General features: G+C 38.1%; 3 protein-coding genes across 5 annotated transcripts; 2 read left to right on the top strand and 1 right to left on the bottom strand.

Annotated features, from left to right (window-relative positions):
- Positions 1–311: 311 nt before the first annotated feature.
- LOC113583880 (uncharacterized) lies at positions 312–4,530 on the top strand. The gene is made up of 2 exons (XM_035530388.2): positions 312–419; positions 1,605–4,530. The coding sequence occupies exon 2, from the start codon at positions 1,642–1,644 to the stop codon at positions 2,281–2,283; it is 642 nt and encodes a 213-aa protein (XP_035386281.1). The 5' UTR covers positions 312–419; positions 1,605–1,641; the 3' UTR covers positions 2,284–4,530.
- On the bottom strand, positions 2,863–25,267 carry LOC113583892 (tripartite motif-containing protein 16-like). Of its 3 annotated transcripts, XM_081714610.1 has the most exons (7): positions 20,813–21,645; positions 20,312–20,407; positions 19,880–20,113; positions 19,644–19,800; positions 19,475–19,534; positions 7,849–7,949; positions 2,863–2,967 (listed from the first exon to the last, which is right to left on the bottom strand). In XM_081714610.1, exons 1-7 carry the CDS (start codon positions 21,389–21,391, stop codon positions 2,941–2,943), a joined length of 1,254 nt encoding a protein of 417 aa, XP_081570736.1. In that variant the 5' UTR covers positions 21,392–21,645; the 3' UTR covers positions 2,863–2,940. The 3 variants fall into 3 exon arrangements, with proteins under 3 accessions (XP_081570736.1, XP_081570737.1, XP_081570735.1); XM_081714611.1 differs by lacking the exons at positions 2,863–2,967; positions 7,849–7,949; positions 20,813–21,645 and adding exons at positions 13,002–18,936; positions 24,932–25,267; XM_081714609.1 differs by lacking the exons at positions 2,863–2,967; positions 7,849–7,949 and adding an exon at positions 13,002–18,936.
- LOC118240055 (uncharacterized) lies at positions 7,860–10,274 on the top strand. Its single transcript, XM_035530387.2, has 2 exons — positions 7,860–8,008; positions 9,150–10,274. Exon 2 carries the CDS (start codon positions 9,187–9,189, stop codon positions 9,880–9,882), a length of 696 nt encoding a protein of 231 aa, XP_035386280.1. The 5' UTR covers positions 7,860–8,008; positions 9,150–9,186; the 3' UTR covers positions 9,883–10,274.
- Positions 25,268–25,617: the final 350 nt, after the last annotated feature.

Genomic DNA, 25,617 nt, shown 5'->3' with positions numbered 1-25,617 from the left:
ATCTTATAGGAACATGGATTTTTAACCTTTTGACCCTTGCTGCTCTTTAAGAGACTATCAACAGCAGTTTACATGGAGCATAAACATGTAAATTCATGGACCTAAACTTTGGTCATATTGATAGATAATTACAAACTGTTCACCAAAACAAACTACCACTTTCAACTTTTTTTTTGTTTTTTTTTGTTTTAATGAACTCTGCAGGTAAGGTGAAGAAAAAAAGGAGAGAAGAAAACATGTCCAGTAACACTGCATTTTTTTTCACAGAAACTCAAAGTGTCTATGAGTTAACTCAGAACAGCCACGCCTCTCGATCTCTTTCTGTTTCCTCTGAAATGAGCTCTGTGCCTGTGCAGTTAGCAGAAGGAGCTGCAAAACTAACGTCTGGGGGTACATGACATCAAAAGCCGGGGAAAGTGGTAGGCTAACAGTTTCCTGTTTGCATTTGCCTTTCTCTTGTAACAATTTGCTATGCTTCTAACCACGTTGTTACAATATAAGGTGTATTAATAACTTTGTTTATTCTTTGAGAGACACACAAGTTTCTATTTATCACTAATGACAAGTTTGGTTCCTGTGTATCCTAGTCACACCACTGGCTGTGCCAGAGAAATAGACATATCTCTGAATCAATAGAACGTTTGGCAGAAACTTTGTTACCAACATATCTTCCTTTTTCAACAGTGCTATAAACATTTTTACGTACATGTAGTGATCTATATGGAGATTAAGGGATTAAGCTTTTGCTTGCATTCTACCAATGTGTCCTGAATTTTTTGTTTAACCTGCATGATCACACTTCCTAATGGGTGCATTTGTGGCTTTTATGACAACAAATGCAACTGTGTAACTGTGACTCTCAGAGGGAGGGAGGGAGACGTGAGTGCACCAAAGGAGTATATTTATTATATATAGTAGAAATAAAGAAAATAAAGAATACAGTGTTAAGATGGCTAAAAACCACAAAAAAACCAAGTCAAGTCAAGTCAAATGAATTTATATCACACTTTTTACAACAGATGTTGTCACAGAGAAGCTTTGCGAATGTTTGAGTCCAAGCCCCCAGTGAGCAAGCCAAGGGTGACAGTGGCCCTTTAAGAGGAACTTTGAGAGGAACCAAAATTCAAAAATGGGTTTGGGGGAGGGGGGGCAGAAAACACAGAAGAGCAGAATCAATATCAGGGCATGGCACAGGAAAGCAATGTTCAGCACTGGAGGAAAGTACCTGTGGGATTTATACAGGGGAGAAAGATGACAGCAAGGCCTAGATGCTCATGATTTAACAATCAGGTGACTGGGAGCAGAGAAGGCACTGTGGGCACGCGGCAGTGGCCATATCCCTTGGGCGGGGTGCCTGAGGCATTTGTTGCAAGATCTGAACTAACTGAAGATTCAGTGGTTCAGGAAGAACAACAAAGTCCTAGAGGCTTCTTATTTGCATTGCAAATTAAACTTACAGAAATATGTTAATGTCAACATTATATTGTTAATGAAGCTGAAGCTTCATTACTGATTAAACAACCACTGAGTTGGGTAGGGATAATGAAAAAGTACAAAAGGAGACTCTGATGGCTGTCTAATAGATGGGTTTTTTTATTGCTTAGGTACATCTGAAGCATCATCTCCATTTAAAAGTGGAACATGGCCAATGTGGAGACACTGAATGAAATGGCCCAGCTGGAGCGGTCGAGATTTGGCCGACCCCCACCAAGACACGGACTCAAACTGCTGCACTGGTTTGCCAATGATTGTGTAACTTTTGATAGAAACAATGATATGGTTTCACAGTGTGACCCCGAGGGCGAGGAATATGGTTTCCACTATTTTGGGAACAGATATGACAGAAATGGCATAAAACTCCTGCCAGATGTGAACTTCCCCTACTATGTGGTGGGCAATCTCAATTCAGAAGGATCACATGAGCTGCCTGGTTACGTCTCTGGAGAGTACACTGACCTCAAAGATGACAGTAACACAGACCGCATAATTGTCAGCCTCGACAATGACTGGTTCGATAAAGTTTACATCACCACACACACTGACGAGTCAAACTATGACCCAGATAACACCTATCGCATCACCAAGGGCCTACTCAAGATTATCAGTCGGCTGAGCTTGGACGAGTTTCTGTGTCAGACAGGGTATTATAACAAGCCGAGGAATAGAATCACACCAATGAACATTCATCACCCATCAGCACCAACTTGCACCGACTTTTTCTGCGTTATTATTATTATTATTATTATTATCATTATTATTATTGTCTACAAATTGAATGTGTGAAATATCTCGCTAGTATTTTTATAGATTTCTGTACCGCTGAATGGTAAGGAGGTGGACGCAAGTACAGAGAAAAGCGAGATTTATTAGGGGCAAATCCAAAGTCAAGGTCGTTAAGGTAGTCCAGGGTCAGTTTACCAAACGAAGAGCATGAGGATACATGACAAGACCAAGGGCTAATAAATGTCTGTCTACGTAAAGAGAGCCTGTGTGTCTTGCTTCTCGCCCTGCGACACTTGGGCCGTTACATATTCCGTTAAACAGTTTCTGTTTCTCAAAGTGATTTTTAATTTCAAAAGTCAATGAACAAATAATTAACTTTGTATCAACACACAGCATTCCAAGTGGAACAACAATTTGCTATGCTTCTAACTATGTTGTTTCAATATAAGGTGTATTAATAGCTTTGTTGTCACTAATGACAAGTTTGATTCCTGTGTATCCTAGTCACACCACTGGCTGTGACAGAGAAATAGACATATCTCTGAATCAATAGAATGTATGGCAGACACTTTGTTACCAGCATATCTTCCTTTTTCAATGGTGCTAAAAACATTTTCACATAAATTTAGTGATCTATATGGAGGTTTAAGCTCTTGGGCCAGAAGGTCAACAGCAAATTCAGAATGTGCAGCAGAGGAGAGGAAACCCTTAGCCATATTATTGATGGCTGAACAGTGCTGGAACCTATGGAGTACATGAAGAGGCACAAAAAAATGATGATTAATGAACAAATACTAAATATAATCTTACTTATGAAGCTAATTTCAAATGTTTTTTGTATCAATCATTGTAATATTTAGGGCAAGTTTTTTAAGGCAAATATTTTTATCCAAAGTGACTTACAATTATGACTGAGTACAACTTGAACAATTGAGGGGTAAAGGCCTTGCTCAGGGGCCCAACAGTGGCAACTTGGCAGTGATGAGACTTGAACCAGCAACCTTCCAATTACAAGTCAAATATTTTAGACATAGCAATTTTATATACCACAATTTAGATGTACTTAGGGCCTGCTTTTATATTTGCTTGATCTTGTAAGATGAATAGCATTCATTGCCTTAAATGATCCATGCCTATTACAAATTTTGAAGAGACAAGTCTGCTGTGAGACAATTTCTCCAAATAGTCATATTTTTAAAATGATTGCTGTTTCATAACCAACACCTTTTGAGGATATTTTTGTTCTCCTGCGGGGGTTTACCCCCAAGACCCCCCTACTAAATGATTAGCACCCCTATGCTGCTGTGAAAGTAACATCTAAGTGTGCATGTGTAAAGTTTCTCATATGAACAGGCGAGAGGCAGAATGCATCCGGAGGGGGCGGTTTATTAAATGAGGAAAACACAATCACTGAGGGCAAAATCAACAGGGGCAAGGGGAAGACGCAGAGGTAGAACAACACATAAACTAGACAAACGGAAAAGCAAGGGCGACGACAATGTAACGAACGGAATTTAAACACGACAGAACAAATCAGATTTACCAAAATACCCAACAAACTAGACGACAAAACACAGGGCTTAAATAACCAAGACAATCAGGCACTAAACAGACTCAGGTGAACATAGGAACAGGGGGAACCAAAACACGGAATAGAGTAAAGGAACATATATATATATATATATACACACAAATGAATTCTTATACATTTTTTAAAACTAAAACTAAATACAGTCTGTGGAGGGTCACGATATCCCTGAGGTCCTTGCTGTGCCACCCTTTTCATTCTTTTGATTGCCCCTCATTGACCATTGTCACAATATAATATGCTTCTAACTATCTTGGTTTTTTTTTACGTCTTGAGTGAAATGTCTGTCTCCATTTTAGCCACTTGTGTCAAGTTTGGTTCTTGTGTATGCTAGCCACACCACTGGCTATGACGATGGAATGGACATATCTTAATATCTATATCAGCCAGTTTATTCACTGGCATGCTAACATCTTTTTGTAAATTCAGTAGTCTGTATGTAGATCAGGTAATTACACTTTTGCACTCTTTTTCAACAAGCACAGTCACACTTCCTGATGTGCATTTGTGGCTTTTGTGACAACAAACACAGCTGTGTGTCACGCCGCCCAATACCCAACAAACTACAATACCCACCATGCTGTTCATTTCGAGGAGAGTGACTCATCCAATGGTCGATAGTTAATCGATGTGTTTACCCTTGACTGCATCTCTCTGGTTCTGACCCTGGAAAGTTTAACCCCTATGGATTTGGATTATAATAAAACTCCTGCCTTTTATCCTCAAGCGTCTGACTTTGCTTACAGTGTTACACTGTGTAACATATGTTGTATTGTTATATGTTGTATTTGGAGGCATGTGATGCAAGGTCTGAATCAATTGGAGTTTTTTGTTTTTTTTTGCACTGTGCTTGAAACTTACAGAATCAGGTTCACGTGTATATATATGTTACATTATACTATGCTTTCTCTCATGCCCTATGGAAGAATAGTAGAGGAAGCAATACAGGTCTGCTTTTATCTCAGAAGTGGTGCTTCAAACCTCTTCATCTGTCCCATCTTAAAATCTCATAATTTCAATTTCATGCTGTATCTGTGTCCTTTCCCACTAAACTTCACATTATTGTCGTCTAACACCCCCTTGGTCCTTTAATTGAATTATTCTAATTAAAATAGAACTCGACATTAATTCTCCACAAACGCTGCTCTTAGTTTCAGTTCCCCAGTACTGTCTAAGGAAGCTCCCCTCCCATTTAAGCAATAGAATATGAAAGGGAGTGAGATCAATATCAGTCACTTGCAGACCATACTTCACTATAGTTTCAGTCCATTACGAATAGCATCACTGATGTAATTATATTAATAGGCACAAGCCTCTGTAGATCACATCTCTCCCTCGACGGTTCTGTTATTTTTGTGCAACAGTTCTACAAAATAAAGGAACAAAATAAAGACTAATAAAGAAATAAAGTCCAAAATGTAGTGGTAAATATGTTTTCATATTGGAAATTCCTGACACCAAAAAGTATTTCCAAGGCATATAACTTATTGCTATGCAACAGTAACAATTGCCTGCTTAACCCAGTACAAAAAGTCTTAGGGATTTTATAGCTAGCACTACCAAGTAACATTAGTTTGAAATAAAGTGAAAATAAGAGCAGATGAAAAGAAAGGAAAAGCAAAGTACTAAAACCAAAATGAATTAATCATGAAAATATAAAATGTGGTTATTTATTAGGATTATTGTGTTATTTGTACATATGCATATCTGTATACTTTGTTCATTGTGCATTTAGAAAAAAAGGCTTCTCTGTAGGACCTCAAACAGCCCTGCACGCTTTGCTGGTGGCCTCAATTTGTTAAATTGTTCTGCTGTCACAGTAGTCAATCTAAATCTTTTCAATTTAATTTCAAATTGTGAATTTTATGTGCATCTGTGGTCACACTCTCCTTCAGAGTTTGCCCAAACAGGCTGCAGGTCTGTCATATAAAAGTCATCCACTGAACTCATTTCACATGTTGATTACACCCAAAACAACTAAGGGTTATGCAAATAAATCTATTTGTTACTTAGCAACGTGTCCTCAGGATACAGTTTTGGTGTGAAAAACCGGTTATCACAAATATCAACATGGCTAGAACTCTGGTCAGCCAACCAGATTGTGAGGTAGGAACGTATATGAAGTAAGTCCAATACGTTCCTTATACTCAGTCTTGAGAGAGCAAGTGGAGAACTCTGGAAAACTACTGCAACTAGTCTATGCACAAGCTACTGGAGATTTTGATGGTATGTACATTTTACGTTTTGTCATGCACAGACTTATTTTCAATATTTGTGACCATAGTGAACACTTTCTAAATGTAGACAATAAATTCTTACTAAATACTTACTAAAGTTGGCTTTTTTCATGAAATTTTACTGTGCTGTACTAAATTCTGAAAATTTTTGTTGCACTAGAGTACACAGCAATTTGATGTAGGTGAAGATTCATTTACTTAATGTTTTTGACCTTCTCATCCAGAGATCTATATTGAACCTTCTTGGATACCAATCATGAGCATGACCCTAAATGAACTGGCCCAACTCAGAGACTCAGGGTTTGGCCAACCGTGTCCTAGACATGGACTCAATCTTTTGTACTGGTTTGCAAAGGATTGTGTTGACATTGATATAGATGGTCACATGGTTCCAAAGTTCAGCCTGAAACGAGGAACTTATGGGTTTCACCCATTTTACAACAGAATTGATAATAATAATACACCCCTGCCCAATCAGAACCTCCCAAAATATGAAGTGGGCAACCTCAGTGCCCCAGGAGCAAAGAAACTGCCCTTGCACGTGAGAAAGAAGTACACCAGCAGGTGCAACGACAGTAACAAGGATCGCATCATCGTTTGTCTGAATGATGATGGTTATTTTGACGGGGTGTATGTAGCTGAACACACAGATCAGATGGGTTTCAGTCGCAGCCACACCTATCGAGTCAGCCAGGGCCTCCTCGAGATAATCAAGGGTTTGGAGAGAGAAGAGTTTCTCCAACAAATGAAGCCGACTCACCACCAGAGGCAAAGCTACCATGAGGTGCAACCAGGGGTGAAGCCTACTCACAGTGAGAGGCCAAGCGAGGATGACTTCTGGTGTATAATTCTTTAAACACAGTTTAGGAATAGCTAAATGCTTGAAGAGTGAAGAAAACCATTCAGGAGAAAGTTAAAATATCTTTGAGTATTTTAAATATTTAGTACAATTCAATATAAACTTTGTATATGTTTACTAAGCTAAGCTTTGCCATTTGGAATTCTTTAAGAAATTTCCTCTGAGCAGTAAGTCATTTTTAACTTATAGAAAGACTGTTGATATTTATTATGGTGGGTTCTGTTAAATGGTTCATAATTGTTTATCTGCTTAGCTATTACACAGTGGATATATGATGTAAGTTTTTTGTGGTGTGAATAAACTGATATAAAAGTGTATACCTGTAATGGATAGGAAGTAATTAACTGAATGCTTGAGTATCTTATTCAATGTTTATTAATTTTGCCTCAGAATGCTCGGTTCTAAAACACTTTATTTGTTTTTGTTAATGCTGTTTGAGATACTACCAAGATGTACATAATCATTCCACTTGCAACATGAAGTTCCTGTTTCTCAAACTGGTTTTTAATTTCAAAAGACAATGAACAATTAATTAGGTTTGCATCAACACAACACTCCCAGTGGAGTAATGTCACTCCAGTAACTAGGCAGCTTGTCTCCCAACTTTTCACCATTCATGGCACTAACCTGTGGTCATGTTGATGATAAACAAAACAAAATGTACCTCCATAGACCTTGTTTTGTGAACTCTCTACTCTCTCTAAAGGCTCTGCAGGGAAAAGGAGAAAAGCTCTCCAGCAACACTGCATTTTTTGCTGAACATGGAAACCAAAACAAACTCTACCACCATCGACTTTTTATGAGTGTATGAGGAAAAAAAATGAGTGTATGAGGAATGAGTGTATGAGGAAAAAAGAAAGAAGAAAAAAATTCCAGTAATTCCACTAATACTACATTTTTTTTTCTGCTGAACATAGAAACACAAAGTGTTTATGAGTTACCTCAGAACAGCCACTCCCTCTGCGTCCATGGGCTGTATCACTTTCTGTTTCCTCAGAAATGAGCTCTGTGCCTGTGTAGAAAAGCCTGCTGCCCTCAAAACCTGCAGCCAGCAGAAAGAGCTACGAAATCAATGTCTGAGGGTACAAGACTTCAAAAGCGGTAGGTTGACAGTCTCCTGACTGCGTTTGCCTTTCTCTTGCAACAATATGATAAGCTTCTTACCAAGTTGTTACAATGTAAAATGTATTAATATGCTTGTTTACTCTTTGAGAGACACACAAGTTTCTATTTGTCACTCATGACAAGTTTAGTTCCTGTGTATCTTAGTGACAGAGAAATAGACATATCTCTGAATGAATAGAATGTGTGACAGACACTTTGTTACAGGCAGATATTCCTTTTTACATAAATTTGGTGATCTTTATGTACATTAAATGATTAAGCTTTTGCTTGCATTCTACCAATGTGTCCTGAATTTTTTGTTCAACCTGCATGATCACACTTCCTAATGGGTGCATTTGTGGCTTTTATGACAACAAATACAACTGTGTAACTGTGATTCTCAGAGGGAGGGAGGGAGACGTGAGTGCACCATAGGAGTATATTTATTCTATATAGTAGAAATAAAGAAAATAAAGAATACAGTGTTAAGCTGGCTAAAAACCACAAAAAAACCAAGTCAAGTCAAGTCAAATGTATTTATATCACACTTTTTACAACAGATGTTGTCACAGAGAAGCTTTGCGAATGTTTGAGTCCAAGCCCCCAGTGAGCAAGCCAAGGGTGACAGTGGCCCTTTAAGAGGAACTTTGAGAGGAACCAAAATTCAAAAATGGGTTTGGGGGAGGGGGGGCAGAAAACACAGAAGAGCCGAATCAATATCAGGGCATGGCACAGGAAAGCAATGTTCAGCACTGGAGGAAAGTACCTGTGGGATTTATACAGGGGAGAAAGATGACAGCAAGGCCTAGGTGCTCATGATTTAACAATCAGGTGACTGGGAGCAGAGAATGAACTGTGGGGGCGCGGCAGTGGCCATATCCCTTGGGCGGGGTGCCTGAGGCATTTGTTGCAAGATCTGAACTAACTGGAGATTCAGTGGTTCAGGAAGAACAACAAAGTCCTAGAGGCTTCTTATTTGCATTGCAAATTAAACTTACAGAAATATGTTAATGTCAACATTATATTGTTAATGAAGCTGAAGCTTCATTACTGATTAAACTGAGTTGGGTAGGGATAATGAAAAAGTACAAAAGGAGACTCTGATGGCTGTCTAATAGATGGGTTTTTTATTGCTTAGGTACATCTGAAACATCATCTCCATTTAAAAGTGGAACATGGCCAATGTGGAGACACTGAATGAAATGGCCCAGCTGGAGCGGTCGAGATTTGGCCGACCCCCACCAAGACACGGACTCAAACTGCTGCACTGGTTTGCCAATGATTGTGTAACTTTTGATGGAAACAATAATATGGTTTCACAGTGTGACCCAGAGGATGAGGAATATGGTTTCCACTATTTTGAGAACAGATATGACAGAAATGGCATAAAACTCCTGCCGGATGTGAACTTCCCCTACTATGTGGTGGGCAATCTCAATTCAGAAGGATCACATGAGCTGCCTGGTTATGTCTCTGAAGAGTACACTGGCCTCAAAGATGACAGTAACACAGACCGCATAATTGTCAGCCTCGACGATGACTGGTTCGATAAAGTTTACATCACCACACACATTGACGAGTCAAACTATGACTCAGATAACACCTATCGCATCACCAAGGGCCTACTCAAGATTATCAGTCGGCTGACCTTGGCTGAGTTTCTCTACAAGACAGGGTACCAACTGTCTGCCACCATGGGCACTAACCCTGTTGCCGTGGATTCAAATGTTGTACCTGCAAACCACCCAATCCCTCCAAGGACACAGGATTATCAGATTGAGATAGAAGACACACCTTCTGCACAGAGTAATAATTCTACACAAAGAAAGTCAAAGGGACTCTGGGACTTTTTTTCTTGTACAATACTTTAACTTTTTCCTTTTGATCCAGAAACTCATAGCATTTCTGAAAATCTAAGAAGTAGTTTAGAGGGCTGGTCTCCATTTCCAAGAAATTTCTATCTAGGTTAATCATGTAGTCCTGCTGAGTTATTTAAAAAAACAAACAAAAAACAATACCAGATAGGTTGGTAAATTAAGATCATTTAACATTTTTCTTGTTAGGTTGGCTAAAGTAGGACACCTATAATGGGAATTGCTTAGTGGAAATAATAAAATACATCTTCTGATAACTCATTGTCAAAATACAGGCAGAGGCCACATACACCACTGCCACTCCATGTTTCATGTGAACAGGCAATCAACACAGGCCACACAACCGGAGCATTGACTTAAAAGTGATTTTTAAATAATTATATAATTATTTTTTTAAAAAAATTAATAAATATTCCAGCTCCAAGTTTGTTTTTAAAAAAAAAGTCATTTAAGCATTTTAATTGCAAACAGTTAACTTGGCAGTCTTGTAACTCCTGCCATGGACACTTGGACACAAGGATACGCTCCGCCTCTTCTAGGGAAATGGAAGATTGCGTTTTGTGTCTATAACTCTCCCTGTCCAACTGCACAATCATTATACAGCTAACATGGCAACCACACTACAACCTTTTTATGACTTTGTCAATAGTGGTCTGTGGCTAGTGGCTAGTGGCCTCTGTCAGTCCTAAATATTTATTTTACATGTTTTTGTATTTGACAGTTAATGCAAAAGATGCAAAAGTCAAATGCATAAAAACGCATTTTCTGATCAAACAAGATGTAGTATGCTGAGTTTATAACAGTAAGTCTCTGTCTATTTATTGTAGTGAATTGTGTCATTTTTTGCAGGTTTGTTTGTTTGTTTTTGTTCTTGCACATAATTTGTGTTTTCTGCCCCCCTGCATATGTGTCCCGTGTTTTCCCCTTCAATCAGCCTCTTCCAATGTTCCTAGTTTCCCTCATTACATCTCCTATAAAGCCTGTTCCTTTCTATCCTTCAGTGACGGTTATTTTTTCTCTATTACTGTGTGTGAGTAGCCTGATTATTTCACTCGTGTGTCTGTATCATGGTTTGTACTCCTGCCGTGTGCATTAAATAAGCGTTTTTGCAATCCTCGTGTTTTATTTTTGTTGTTGGTCCGTTTATGTTTCAGTAACCACTAACGTGTATACATGTTTTGAATATTTTTTTCTTTCTTTCACTTATTAGCTGTTCATTATTATTTAACTTCTTTTCCTTCATTCTCCATGTCACGGTCCCAGGCAGTGGGCCACGCCACACATCCTCACACACACACAACAATCTGATTCACACCTCCACAGTTGCTCCTGATCCCTATGTTATCTCACCGAACTATGCACACCTGCCCCTGCACACATTCTTTCAGTGCTTTCCCAGCGGAGACGACAGCTTGTGCGCGATTTTTTGCTACAGTTTTACTGCCGGCGTTTTCTGAGTTTGCTTTTGTTCGCCCTCTCGAGTTAATTGTCTTTTCTAAACCGCACTTGCGCTTCGTTCGTGCTCTCTTTGTACTAGAGGTCACACGCGAGTCAGTGAAAGTGCAGATTCTGTTAGTCTATGCATCAAGCAAGCCCGTAATTCAACTACTATTATTAAGTCAGAACGCCATGCTTCTACTGATACTCAGCAGTCTAAAAAGCTGTTCAAAGGAAATCCATCTCCCTCATAATGTTCATAGGGAGGTGTATATTTCACCCTCATTATTGGACTTTTTGAATGATATGATCATTCATTGTACATGAATGGTCAGTCACTCATGCATCGCAGTTCAACATAATGTAACAGAACTTTTTGAAGTTTCATTAAAGTTCTCTGTGGTGTAGAACAGTGCCAAAACAAAGTTAAAATTTAACAAAGTTACAATTATTTCCACAATGAAATATATAACTGAACAGCTTTAACTCAACAGGTCATTGTTTAATTAGCAGATCTGTTAGTCTTTGTGAAGTTGTTGAATAATACAAGCCTCCTGTCTGTCACATTTGTCTCTTCTTTTCCATATAGTGATAAACTACATGGCTACATAAACTACATTCCATATAGTGATAAACTGTCTGAGCGTAGAGCATCTGGGTTAGACAACAATACCCTAGGCATGGTTTCAATCTCTTGGACTGGTTTGCTCATTTTGCAATTATTTGCACATTGAATTACATAACTGGACAGCTTTAACTCATGAGATGGGCAACCTAATTATGAGATGGGTAACCTAAATGACTCTGGAGCTTACATGCTGCCTCGGTATGTCTCACTGTAACACACAGGACACCAAAACAGTAGTAATGCAGATCACATTGTTGTCTGGATCAGTTCATACATCTTTGACAGTGTCTATGTGAATCAGCACAGCAAAGCTTTGTGAGGTTGTTGAATAATACAAGCCTCCTGTCTGTCACATTTGTCTCTTCTTTTCCATATAGTGATCAACTACATGGCAAATTCACAGCTTAAACAATCTGTCTGAGCTTAGAGCATCTGCTGTTTAGACAACAATACCCTAGGCATGGTTTCAATCTCTTGGACTGGTTTGCTACCAGTGGTGTAGAAGTCATTTACAACAACTAAATTATTGCACTAATGATCACAGTCATTCTAATGGTGGATTTAGGTTTTCACTATACCACAACAGAGATTATGAAGGAAGAGGCAGAATTCTTTACATGGAATTTGCCCTATGTATGAGCTTGGCAACCTAAATGACTCTGGAGCTCACATGCTGTCTCAGTGTATCTCACAGTAACACACAGGATGCCAAGACAGTAGCAATACAGATCACTTTGTTGTCTGCAACAGTTCATACATCTTTGTGATGTAGCACAACAACCCCCCTGAACCCAACTGACCTCAAACACAGCTGAGACTGAAAATTGTTTTAAATGCCACTTACCATCAAACATCAACTACTAAACTGGTCAGTGTCCCAATTCTAATGAAAAGGAACAACCTTAAACTTGACCTTAAACACCCCACTGCTCCCCAACCCCGCCTCCATTCACTGGCTGTGGGAGTAGCTGCGTGTTATCAGAGAAGAGTCCAGACACCCTCATGTAGCTACAAAAGTCAAGAGCAAAAAAAGCAGTAAGACCGACTTTCTGAGAAAGAGGTATGGTCATGTTTGTGGCTTGCTTTATTTTTGTTTAGATTTTACTCTACTAACAAGTAATTAGTATGTTGAAATTACTTAAATGTGTAGGTGTACACTGAAGAAAATGATATGTGTGTGTGTGTGTGTGTGTGTGTGTGTGTGTGTGTTCGAATACACACATGTATGTGTGCATGTGTTTGTGTTCCATAACAAGGTCCTTGATTGGTTCCCAAGTCTGTTTATTCCATTTATACAAGAAAAGTCTGAATCTATCAAGACACAAATAAATGAAATTTAACTACCAATCTTAAATCATATTAATAGTAGATTCATTAATAATTAATGATTAATAATTAATGTACGTTTAAAATTCTAAAAACCAAATTCCAGATTTCAGAAGAGATGCAGACTCGGTTATGCAAACCAAGCCTTTAAAATACAACTTGAAGTTTGCACCATTATTTGTCTTTTTAAAATATTTGATGATTGCTCTTCTCTTCACACAAAAACTTTTAATTTCACAGCAAAGGATTATTATATGAATTATTATATTATTATATTTAGCCTGTAGTCAGGCACAGGTTTTGGGCTTGTAGAAGCTGAATTTTACGTAGTAATAATAGCCAGCAAGTGACCCTTAGACAATGGTAGAGACAGGTGTCATTAGGTCAGTTGAACAACTTTGGATCCAGGAGACCTTTTTAATAAATTAATGATCTGTCTTAGTCCAGTAGTTCCCAACTACAGTCCTTGACAGCTAGAAATCTAGAAGAAATAGGGAAATCGAGGAACTATACTGAACTCCTGTACTGGAGCTGGGTACCATTACTGCAGACTAAAAAAGTATTTCACATGATTATATACCTTCTCTGCATTTTAACAATATGGAATGCCTGTAATTTCATAAAGTTCCGGATAAACTGGTCTAGACATAAAATCAATAACACAGATGTGTTTACACACAGGCATATGAAAAGGCTAAAGTCCTTGGACTTGCTGTCTTCTCTGGAACAGTCCTCCCCTCCCACATGACACAGCCTTTTATCTTATCAATCTTTTTGTGCATTTGGTCACTGTTGTGGACAGAGTGGTTGACACAGCAGAGTAGAAGAGGTGTTAATTAGGGTGAGCATGAAAGGCTTAAGCTCAAGCACTTATTACAAGTGAATGATGACCAAAGAAAAGCACTAGCTACCTCTTTTCTTCTAGCATGCACATGCATGATCATGTGACATGTTTAGGAGGCATCGGTGTGTGCTTATGTAATGATGATGGTTGATTCAATTACATTTGTAATATTAGAACAGTTTGTTAGCTATTGCAACACCACCTCACTAGTAGGGTAAAACTGACACACAATGGTCTAACCCAGCTCATATATGGTAAGTGTATGATGACAGATGAACAGTTGTGTTAATAAACTGTGTCTGTAGAGGAACATATAAATGTTTAACTTCAGTTTGAAGAGGTTACTCAGGCTAATACTAAGTTTTAAAATTAATACTTTTTTTTCAACCTTATTTATTTAAGTTATTTATTTATTTAAGTTTACTGATATTCTGCATACACTTGAAGTGTTGGATTAAAGGAGATTAATATAACCTGTGAAGAAACTAATGTAGAGTATCATAATGGTATTACCATTTTTGGTTTCTGACAAAAATGTAATTTTTTTGTTTAGAGCTTCACAAAAAGTGACCATGCCCAGTGTGCAGACACTGAATGACATAACTCATCTAGAGCGGTCAAGATTTGGTCGACCACCACCGAGACATGGACTCAAACTCCTGTACTGGTTTGCTACTGAGTGTGTGACTTTTGATAAAGACAATAATATGGTGTCACAGTGTGAACCTGATAATGGAGATTATGGATTCCACCCTTTTCAGAACAGATATGACAGAAGTGGTAAGAAACTCCTGCCCGAGGTGAACTTCCCCTACTATGTGTTGGGCAATCTAAATTCAGAAGGAGCACAGGATTTGCCTTTTTACATCTTTCAAGAGTACACTGGCCAATATGGCAGTAACAAAGACCGCATCATTGTAAGCCTTGACAATGACTTGTTCAGTAAAGTTTACGTGGCTGAGCACAGCAATCAGTCCAGCTACAGCCCACTTGGCACCTATCGCATTAGCAAAGGCCTCCTTATGAGCATCAGGAGACTGACTTTAGAGGACTTTCTCAGGCAAACAGGATATTGGCATTATCAAGTACGCATGGCTCAAAGCCCAGTGGTGGACTTTGCTCTCATACAACGACCTCAGATTTACCATCATCAGAGCACAAGAGATAGGATTGCTACATGGACAGGCAGTCATTTATTGAGTCAGGACAGTTGTGAAGCCAGTGAAACTGAATTGCTTGAATCAAGCAGGAGTAGATGTTGTAAATGTACCATACTTTAGACTCAAGGTTTAGGTCATATCTCCCCAATATGGGTACCTTTAGCCCTCTGATGCCAATAATCAGGAGCATCTGAATTCTAACGTTGGAAGTTATTTATAGAGCAATGAAACTCTCTGCGAGTTTGGAGTTGCTGTAGTCCAAAGGTCTTTGAAACAATGTAAAAGATAACACTTTATTGATCCTGAAGGAAATTGCAGAAAGATTCAGAGAACCATTTCTAAAAATCTTCTGAGATGAAGAGGCAGTTTTTTTTTTCACCACTGTTTATTTGAAAATCATGAAAGTAAATCCCATTGATATAAAATGGCTTTCACCTTGGGAAATAATGAAACATTCTACACTTTGCCTGCCATTAACAAAGCCTGATTTATAGAAGCACAAGCAGTTCCTCAGCAGCTCTGAATCTTTGGCTGTAGTTCTAAACTGTTCAAACTATATTATTTGTATAAGAATATGGACACTGCAGTGTTCCAGACCTCTGTTAGTTAGATTTCACACCCCAAGTCAAATCCGAACCCAAAACAACAAAGTTTTTCTTCCTCAATGGCAAAGTACATAGGAAAGATACGTTTCATAGTCTCTAATACTTCTAGTGGAATTTATCACAGAAAATACTTCAAACATGTTGATTGATGCATATATACAGAGGAAAAAAGTGCAGAAGGCAAATTATTTATGGCTTAAAATTCAAATGCCAATCAGGCATGCCTTGCCTACTGTATTTTAAGAGAAATGAATCTATTTTTAATAAATATTTTTAAAAGTCCTTAATGTGTTTTTCCTATAAACACACAACATAAAATCATCTTTTGTGAGCATTTTAGACATTTGTTCAAAAATAGCACACACTATACATGAAGAGCAACTGAAATATCGAATTATAATAACATCTGTGTAGGAGTTGTTAACTGTTGTTGCAGTAAGTGTCTCACTGTGATTGAAATATCTAGTCTTAGAGTTATTGTCCTTAATTTTAAACTAACATTTTAACTTGCTGTTAAATACATTCATAGCATTAAAAAATATTATTTCAATTTTTTATGCTTTATTTGTATTTTTATTCCCTGTAAGGCACATACCATTTGAATGCCCCTAAATCCACTGAAAAAAAAAAAACATTTTGTGTGTAACAGAACAGAAAACACCACAGTCCATGTACATTTCAAATAATACATCCATAACAGACACATAAAAAAGAACCCTTGAAGCCTTTTTCATGTTCCTCAAACCCTTCCCGAATAATATTTGCAGTGGGGCAGGGCACATTGTCCTGCCAAAAGAGGCGGTGTACTTAATGTTCAGGTAAGTGGAACATGTCAAAGTAACATCCACATGATTATCAGGACCCAAGCAGAATATTGCCCAGGGCATCACACTGCTTTTTCTGGCTTGCCTTCTTCCCACAGTGCATCATAGTGGCACCTCTCCCCCAGGAAAAGAAACACACACACCCCCAGCCATCCACATGATGCAAAAGAAAATGTGATTCATCAGACCAGGCCCCCTTCTCCCATTACTTGATGGTCCAGTTCTGATGTTCGCGGGTCCATTTGAGGCATTTTCGGTGCTGGACAGGGGTCAGCATGGCGAATCTAACTGGTCTGTGGTTACACAATCCCATACACTGCAAGTTGCGTTTTCTGACACTTTTCTATCATAACCAGCATTGTTTTTAACAATTTTTTCTACAGTAGTCTTTCACTCCCCATGTGCATCAGTAAACCTTGGATGCTCATGACCCTATTGCTGGTTTACCAGTTGCCCTTCCTTGGATCCCTTTGAGTAAGTACTGACCACTGCATACAATGAATAACCACAAGCTGTTTTGGATATGTTTTGGACATGTTCTGTTGCAGAGCTATCCATCACTATCTATCACAATTTGGCCCTTGTCAATCGCTCAAGTCCTTATACTTGCCAATCTTTCCTGCTTTCCACACATGGACTTCAAAAACTGACTATTCACTTGTCTAATATATCCTATCCCCAGACAGGTGCCACTGTAAGATATTCAATATACTTCATTCCACCTGTCAGTAGTTTTAATGTTGTAGCTAGTTGATTCACATTTAAGATGGTGGAAAGGCCTACAGGTGTATCTTGTAATCTATATAATCTTTGTGTAGATGGTAAATGCTCAAGTTAGAATAAGTTTCAGGTGCAAGAGGTGCATTGAAATTTCAAATCAAATTTCAATGGCCCACTTAGAAGATGACCAGACTTTTTTGATTTCATTTGTAATAACCCGAATTTGTTTGATAGGTTTCTTGAACGGCCACATATCTTTACATTTGAGTCATTCAAAACCCAAAAACCAGGATACACAGGCTCAGTAAATGTAGTTTCTACTCTGTAGAGTAGCGTCATTATTATTATTATTATTATTATTATTATTATTATTATTATTATCAGTGACATTGTAAAAGGCCAGAATTCCTGCACTTTGATCCATATACACACCTATTGTTGAGGGGACTGGTCCTGAAATAACTGTTTCTATATTGTTATGAAAAAAGGAGCATCTTAGATCTATTTAAGAAATATTACAGTTAAGAATGTCACAGAATCGTAATATTTCTTAAATGGGGACATAATCAGCTAATTTGTGAGCTACTACAGTCAATTGATACAATGTGTACTAATTTACATTTTTATACTGTTTAATACTAGGCCAAGAAAGATAACATGCAGGGGAATTTATGTTTGTTTTTATGTTTGTTGCCATGCCCTCCATGATGGCACGCACCTGCAAGGGGTTAACGTTGCATGTGTGTCTGTTTATTTAAACCCTTGTCAAAGTGGGCCTCATGGTTGGTCATTGTTAGTGTCGGTGTAGAATGTTAGTGTCAATGAGTGTGTAGCCACTGTTAGTGTAACCCAGCATTTGTATCATTTTATGTTGTCATTGTTACTGTTCATACTGTTTGTGTATTACTTTCCAAGATAAATTGGTAACCAACTAAATATGTTTTGGAACCCCTAGAAACAATCTGAGGAATTACCTTTGCATCTCGACCACATATTTTTAAATTTGAGTAATCAAAGACCCAGAATCCAGGGTAAAGAGCCTCTGTGAATGTGGTCTGGACTCTGTGGAGAAGGGTCATTGTGTGGGTGATGCTATAGAATGACAGTGTTCCTGACCTGTAATTCAGATAAATTCCTATTCTTTTGGAAACTGGTCCTGAGATGACAGTGTGCTTACTGTTGTGACAAAACACATATTTAAAGGGATTACAAAATAAACTCCAGGACCGATCATTGTAGCCAAAGCCTATGTTTGCACAGCATCCATTCCTTGTATCTACTCTGTAAGTGGCTGCAATGCAAACTTGCTGGCCACCCCATTCTACCTCCCAGTAGCAGCGGTCACAAAAAGCCTGGGTGCTCAGAACCTGGGCAAAATAGTTGAATCTCTCCAGATTTTCATGTCTGGGTTGGTATATTCTTTCATCACAAGTTATTTTTCGGTTGCCCTCAGAAAAATGAAGATACTTATATGCTGTACTGGGGTCCAATGTCAGCTCACAAAAATCTGTGATTTTCAACACACACAGACACACACACACACACACACACACACACACACACATTTGGACTGCTTCAAACAGACACCTACACAAGTATTTTTGTGCTCCTATGTAGACATCACTGCCTCAACTTGACCTTACCACAAAGACTAACTTTCATAACCATTAAAAACATTCAAAATTTTTAAAAACCTTTGTCAGACACACCTTGTAAGTGTGCATTTAGAGATGCACTGTTTTTTTCAGTTGCTAGCTGGAAAACTTTAGTGTAGCAGACCTTCTTTCAACCCAATAGTAACACTTACACATAAATATACTCTAGCATTACTGCTGTGATACACTTATAACATGTCATAACATGGCCAGTGGGTATAGGAAAAGTAACAGTGTCTGAACAGTATCCATTTAAAGAAATTCTTACTGTCAGTGTTCATAAATAATTCACTGAACACTGCATAATGTTTAACACACACACACACACACACACACACACACACACACACACACACACACACACACACATATATATTCCAAGCTACTTACACTTAAGAAAATCCTCTCTGATCACTGGATTAGATGTTTGTACTATATGGGCTGTTTTTACTATGGAGACAGACAAATACACAATCAAAATTTTGTAAGAGAACAAGAATCATTATTAATATATACATAAATATTTGCTTTAAAAATAATTTTCTGTCATTTCTCTCACCCGTTTGAAGCATTTTGCTTAATTCTGTCTGCTGCAAAATGACCACTTTCTCTTTAATCTTAGACACTGTGTTTTGTATGCCTTCAAAAATTGACATATTGACTGTGATGTCTGGCCCATGTGCGAGTGTTGAAAAGTCAAAGAGGGATTTGGATGTCTGTAACAGTTGTAATGAAAAAAGGTCAGTTAGAAAGGAACTAAAAATCAGTTCAATGGATTTTGGTCAGCATTGTTACCTTGAAAAAAAGAAAATCGTCCTCTAGGTGTGGAAGCTGGGCCATTTCAATGTCTCTCTGCTTCAACTTCTCCACCTCCTTCTCCAGACTCTTCAGAATTTCCTCTGTCCGATAAACCTCTGCTTTCTCTGTAGCACGGATCATTTCCATAATCTTTGAGCGTTTTCTTTCAATTAAGGATATGAGGTCTGAAAAGATCTTTTCACTTTGATCCAGTATTCTCTTTGTAAAAGTCTAAGCAAAAAAAACAAAGCAAAGGTTTGATGCAGGTTTAGACCTATGTGGAATAATAATATAGCACTGCAAAAAAAGCTAAACCTTACATTCTAAGATGTTAACCCTAAACATATGATAATATGAATTGCAAGATATAGCCATTTTTAAGGTTTTTTTTTTTTTGTCTGATAGTATTCTGGCAATTTTGGTAATGACCTTGATAGACTGTTTAGTCTTCTTTAGTTGCTTCAATTTGTTCTCTGTTTCTTGAGTTCTCTGCTGAAACTGTGTCTGAATGGTCCCAAGCATTCTCTAAAGACAACATACAAAATAGCATTCAAATGACTAATTTTGATACGAGTGATATAGTAATAGATATTAAGAAGGAAAATGTTTTTAATTGTCATCCATCTGAACCTGACACAAAATAAACATAAGATAGTTTACTCATATATTTGAACCAGGCAGTGTTATATTGTTCCTTTATTTTTGTCTATATACAGACACACAAGAAATAAAATACATTAGATTTACTCAGTTGAAATGTGGACATTTTTTACACGATTGGTTTCCTTTTCCTTTCCTTTAATACATACAAGTTTAAACATGCATTCTTCTGTCGTATATAAAAACAGTCATTCACATACATTCACATGCACACACACCCCATAAAGTGCCAAAAACATGCAATACATATTATTCGTATGGAATACTTACCAATTTAGAAAACCGTTCACTTGCAAGCGTGGTTGTTTTATGGCCTCTGCACAAATTCACTATACATTCACAGCACACCATTTCCTGCTCAGTGTGACAAAAGAAATCCTTAAGTGTGTCATGAGCACAGCAGATCCTCTCTGCAAGATTGTACTTGGTGTCAATCATCCTGTGTTTATTGCCTGGGTTCAGCTCATTGTGAAGGTTAAAGTGAATCCTACAGTATGAAGCTAGGCACTTCAAACAGCTCTTCACAGCTTTACATTTTTGCCCAATGCAGACATCACATGACACATCTTCTGGTCCAGCAAGTGTTCTATAAGCAATGTGTGCGTTCTTCAGTTTCTCCACCATTTCAGCCAATACAGTGTTTCGGCCTAGATCGGGCCTCAGGGTGGAGGTTTTTCTACACAAAGGGCAGCTGTAGTCTCCTGTCTGGTCATCTTGATCCCACTTTGTCTTGATGCAGGTCATGCAGAAGCTATGTCCACAGGGAATAGAGACGGGATCCTTCAGCAGCTCCAGGCAGATGGGACAGCTAAACTGGTCCAAATTCACAGAGACTCTAGCCTCTGCCATTTTACTGCACTGTCTGAAAGTGATTGGGCTTTTTCAGCACTGAGCTTTTACTTTCATTTCTCAAGAAGAACACATATGGAAAAGGTGTGGTTGCTGTGACACAGCAGTTGGTTGCTCCAGTTTAGCAAATAGAAATCCTCCCCTGGTTTGGGTTCCACCCAATGTTTAATTTAGCTAACACAGAATAAATTAATCAAATAAAATGGGAAATGCAAAGCTATGGCAGGATGCCCAACAGTCTAACAGGTTTTGTAGCGTCACAAAATGTGCTGTGGTTATTCTTTGTATGTGATCACAATCCAGTTTATAACTAAACTTACAGGCTACCAAAGCTTTTTTGAGCTTGGAGGCTACCAAACCTTGGATAACAGCATCAGCTAAATGCTGTAAATGAGAGAAAAATTCCAAAAACTTCAGCGTAAAATGTATTATAAGTTCTACGTAGCGAAACAAAAAAAAAGTTACATTTTTGTTGCTCAGTGAGCAACATAATTTAATCATAGAACACAAAGGATTCAGGGATCTGACTGGAATCCACATGCAAGTATTTACTGAACCAAAGGCAAAAGGAGAAAGGTTAGTTAGTAATGAGAACCACAGCAAGGTAAGGCCAACCAATACAAATAGAGAAACACAAAGACAAGGAATCCAATATATGCTGACTGAATACGGTAACAAAACAGCTGAGTATAATTAGAAGTGATGGCAATAATTAGTACTTTGGAGATGAGGGCCTCTGGTGGCCAGAAAGGTGAACAACTGGGGCACTCCTGAAAAATAAGTTGAATTGTGGATAGTGGTTCCACAAGAACTGTTTGACTTAACACTGCCATAGATATTTGCTTGACTTCAACAGTCCTGCCCAATATACAGTCCTGCCTAATATACAGTCCTACAGTCCTGCCCAATATACAGTCCTGCCCAGGAGCATTCCAGGGTGTATTCCAGAAACTTCCTGGGTATATGCCAATTCCTTCATGACTCACACTGGCCAAACCTTTCCATGGACACATTTAGAAAGCCTGCAGTTTGAGGGAAGTTCTGTCTTCCACTCATTTCACAAACTAGGGAACATTATTAAGCTTTGCACTTTGTTGTACCTTGTAAAGGTAATCTTCTCAGAAGCTGTCTTCTAAGTACCCTCCCTATCATAAATGGGTGAAAGCCTAGAAAACATTGTAACATTCCACTCTTTTCCTGATTGTTCCTATTTACATTCTGTGCCAGATGGATTTTTTAACTACTTTTTTTCAACATACAAACATGGGCTGGTTCTAAACTGAAAAAACCCCCAAAAAACTTAGATGCAGACAGTTCAGGGTTAATTCACTGTTCTTCTGCAGCTTTCTGAGAAACCATTTATATAGTGTCAGGCACATCTCTCCCCTAAAGAATGCAGGGAATAATCATTTGGAGATAGGTCTACTTGGTACCAAACAGTTCTCTGAAGTTGGAATCTGAAAACTGCAGATTTCTTTAATTTAATATGCATTAAAAATGAAAAGATAACCACTAAGCCTGTGAAAAATGAACTTTATGTATTAGAGTAGTTAAACCACTAAACTTAGTGCTGTAATCTTCTTCATCTTAAATCTGACACCTCTTTTCTAAACTATAAAAAAAGGGACCTGTTTTAAAGACTCAGATTAAGCCTAAACACGGACTAAAAAGAATTTCCAATAGCAATTCACCACTGACACTGCTATTTAGTCCATTGCCTGGAGAAACTGGCCCCTAACCTTCTGACATACAACACAGGGGCACAAAAGAGGGAGAAGAGGCAGGCATAAAAAAGCACACAAATCAATGAGAACCTTGTTAAATATAGAAAAATGAATTCTGAGCTGACAATGGCATGGATTTCCCCTCCTAGAAAGAGAGTTTCTAGGAATAAATTTATATCTATAGAAATTAGTTCAGGAACATTGCAGTATAATTTATATAATAAACAATGACAAATAATAAATGATTTTGAAATGAATACTATGAATACCTTTGGACTGTTTTACGTGGATATTGTTTCTAGACAGTGCATTGCATTGTTGTCTGCCAATATGCCTCCACTGTTATCCAGCCAGTGTCCAAGTGATACAAAAACACATGCTTAATCTTAAAAAATATTTATGATTTATACTGAGAAAAAAATAAAAAATAAATAAAAAATAAATAAATAGATAGATAGATAGATAGATAGATAGATAGATAGATAGATAGATAGATAGATAGATAGATATAGTGACTTGTATTCCATCATATACAGTGTGTTTTATAAAGGTAGATAATAAATAAATTCAGTCTGAAGCCAAAGTCATGATGGGTTACTTTCTACTGCAATCTATTAACATCAGGTTTCAAGCAGTTATTATGGCAAAGTGTAGCTGATGTTAACAGGGGAAATAACTCCTCAACATTTCTGCAGTTAATGTCCACTAATTACGTTATGCAGGATCATGTTGCTTTCCTTGTTTAACCCATTAGTGCTGGCTGTTTTTGTACCCTCTCATTTGTTTTAGGATGTGGAAGAGCCTGTAGTACTTTGCCAAAGAGCTGGTCAGTGGCATTGCTGTGGGTGATATACAGTCTTGGTTAAACTTCATATTAAGATATCCTTTCTTGCCTATGTATTTTCCCATAATGTGCACAGTGCAGTTGCAGTGTGGATGTGGTGAATGAACTGAATAGCCCTGCAACATTAAAACTACATTGAAATTGACATTAAAACCAAACATTAAAACTGAATTGACATAGGCATGCAAGAATTTTCCAAGTGCTTAAACCATTTATAGTGTCAAGGAACTCTGCAAATGTTTAATGACAAACCATTTGTTTGATCAATTGACAACCAGACGCATGTAGATATAGAACACTTATTGCACACATACTTCTGTTCAGTAAGACGTAATAATATTTAAGTTTGCTATGAGCATAGCAGATCCTGTCTGCAAGTTTGTACTTTGGAATCCTCATCAAATCCAGGTCAATGGGAAAGTTATGTTTAACTACTGTCTACATTTACTTTTAGCTGATGCTATATTTACATTTAGCTGATGCTTTTATGTAAAGCAGCTTACAATTATGACTAATAAAACTCAAGCAATTGAGGGTTAAGGGCCTTGCTTAAAGTGTACAGTTAAATTGAAAGTAAACACTTAAAATAAGATTCACTTTCTCTCTGTCTACAAAACAGACACCTTTAAAATCACCTAAAAAGTTAATTGTACCTAGAATTTGGGAATAGTCCCCAGTTTCTACATTTAAAGGACCTGTTCTTACATAGTTAATTTTACATATGCATTGCTGAGCTAATAAATATATTACAATAATAATCATCATTAGAATCTTTATAATAATCTTAAATCTGAACTTAAATGATCTTAAGTGCTTTACACAGAATAGATTACATGATAAGGTACATTGCTAAAATAACATTACTGCAAATAATGAAATATAAAATAAATCAAAGACCCTACTGGCTTTGTATAGCCCAGGCTGAAAAATGTATTTGATTTAAAAAATGTAAAAATTTAGATTTAAAAATACCTGTAGGTGTGATGAAGGCGGCAGAGAGGAAGCGAGAGGCGAAGTTCCATCAACAGGTTCTTTATTATTAATTTTATCAAAAGCAGCGATGACGAGTCTAGTGGCCTTTCAGTAGCGGAGTAGTGTCTCAAGTTGGCTCGTATGGTCTTGACCGCTAATGTGCTGTGCTGTCCCTCTGAACCTGTAGGTGTATAAATACGCGTAATGTTTAACGAGACGTAGATGTCTCCTGTCAAAAGACAGGTGATTGTGAGCAGGGAAGGTGAATAGTATGGTCCTGGTCTGGCAGGTGCGTGTCTCACCCTGTAGGGGACTGGTCAGCTGTGACAGAACCCCCCCCCCCCCCCCAAAGGCCCCGACCGGCCATTGGCCCGTGGCTGACCCCGCTGACTCGGGGCAGGCCTCAGCGGGCGCCATCCTCCGTGAGGGGACCTTACTTCACAGGCTTCAGCAAGGAAATGTAAACTGGGGACCTTGGTCCAAAACAATGTCCTCGGATAGACCGAATTGTCGGAAGACCTGGTGGAACAGTAAGTCAGCCATCTCTAATGCAGTGGGCAGGGCTACCAAAGGGACGAATCGTACCATCTTCAAGAACCGATCCACGACACTCAGGATTTCCTAACATTATATGGATCACTGTTCCAAAGTTCAGGAACTATGTAAGGAAAACATATTACACCAGC

The sequence above is a fragment of the Electrophorus electricus genome, chromosome 5, assembly GCF_041902795.1.
Source record: "Electrophorus electricus isolate QZ-2024a chromosome 5, ASM4190279v1, whole genome shotgun sequence".
In the NCBI taxonomy this organism is placed as follows: Eukaryota; Metazoa; Chordata; class Actinopteri; order Gymnotiformes; family Gymnotidae; genus Electrophorus; species Electrophorus electricus.
The sequence above is the reverse complement of the archived record's forward strand: the minus strand, read 5'-3'. Positions and strand labels throughout refer to the sequence as shown.

Coding starts and splice junctions, on each gene's coding strand:
- LOC118240055 (XM_035530387.2), top strand. CDS start 9,187: ATGGCCAATGTGGAGACACTGAATGAAATGGCCCAGCTGGAGCGGTCG.
- LOC113583892 (XM_081714609.1), bottom strand. CDS start 21,391: ATGGCAGAGGCTAGAGTCTCTGTGAATTTGGACCAGTTTAGCTGTCCC. Junction 20,408..20,812: donor GTGAACGGTTTTCTAAATTG/GTAAGTATTCCA, acceptor TGTTGTCTTTAG/AGAATGCTTGGGACCATTCA. Junction 19,535..19,643: donor AAGCAAAATGCTTCAAACGG/GTGAGAGAAATG, acceptor CTGTCTCCATAG/TAAAAACAGCCCATATAGTA.
- LOC113583880 (XM_035530388.2), top strand. CDS start 1,642: ATGGCCAATGTGGAGACACTGAATGAAATGGCCCAGCTGGAGCGGTCG.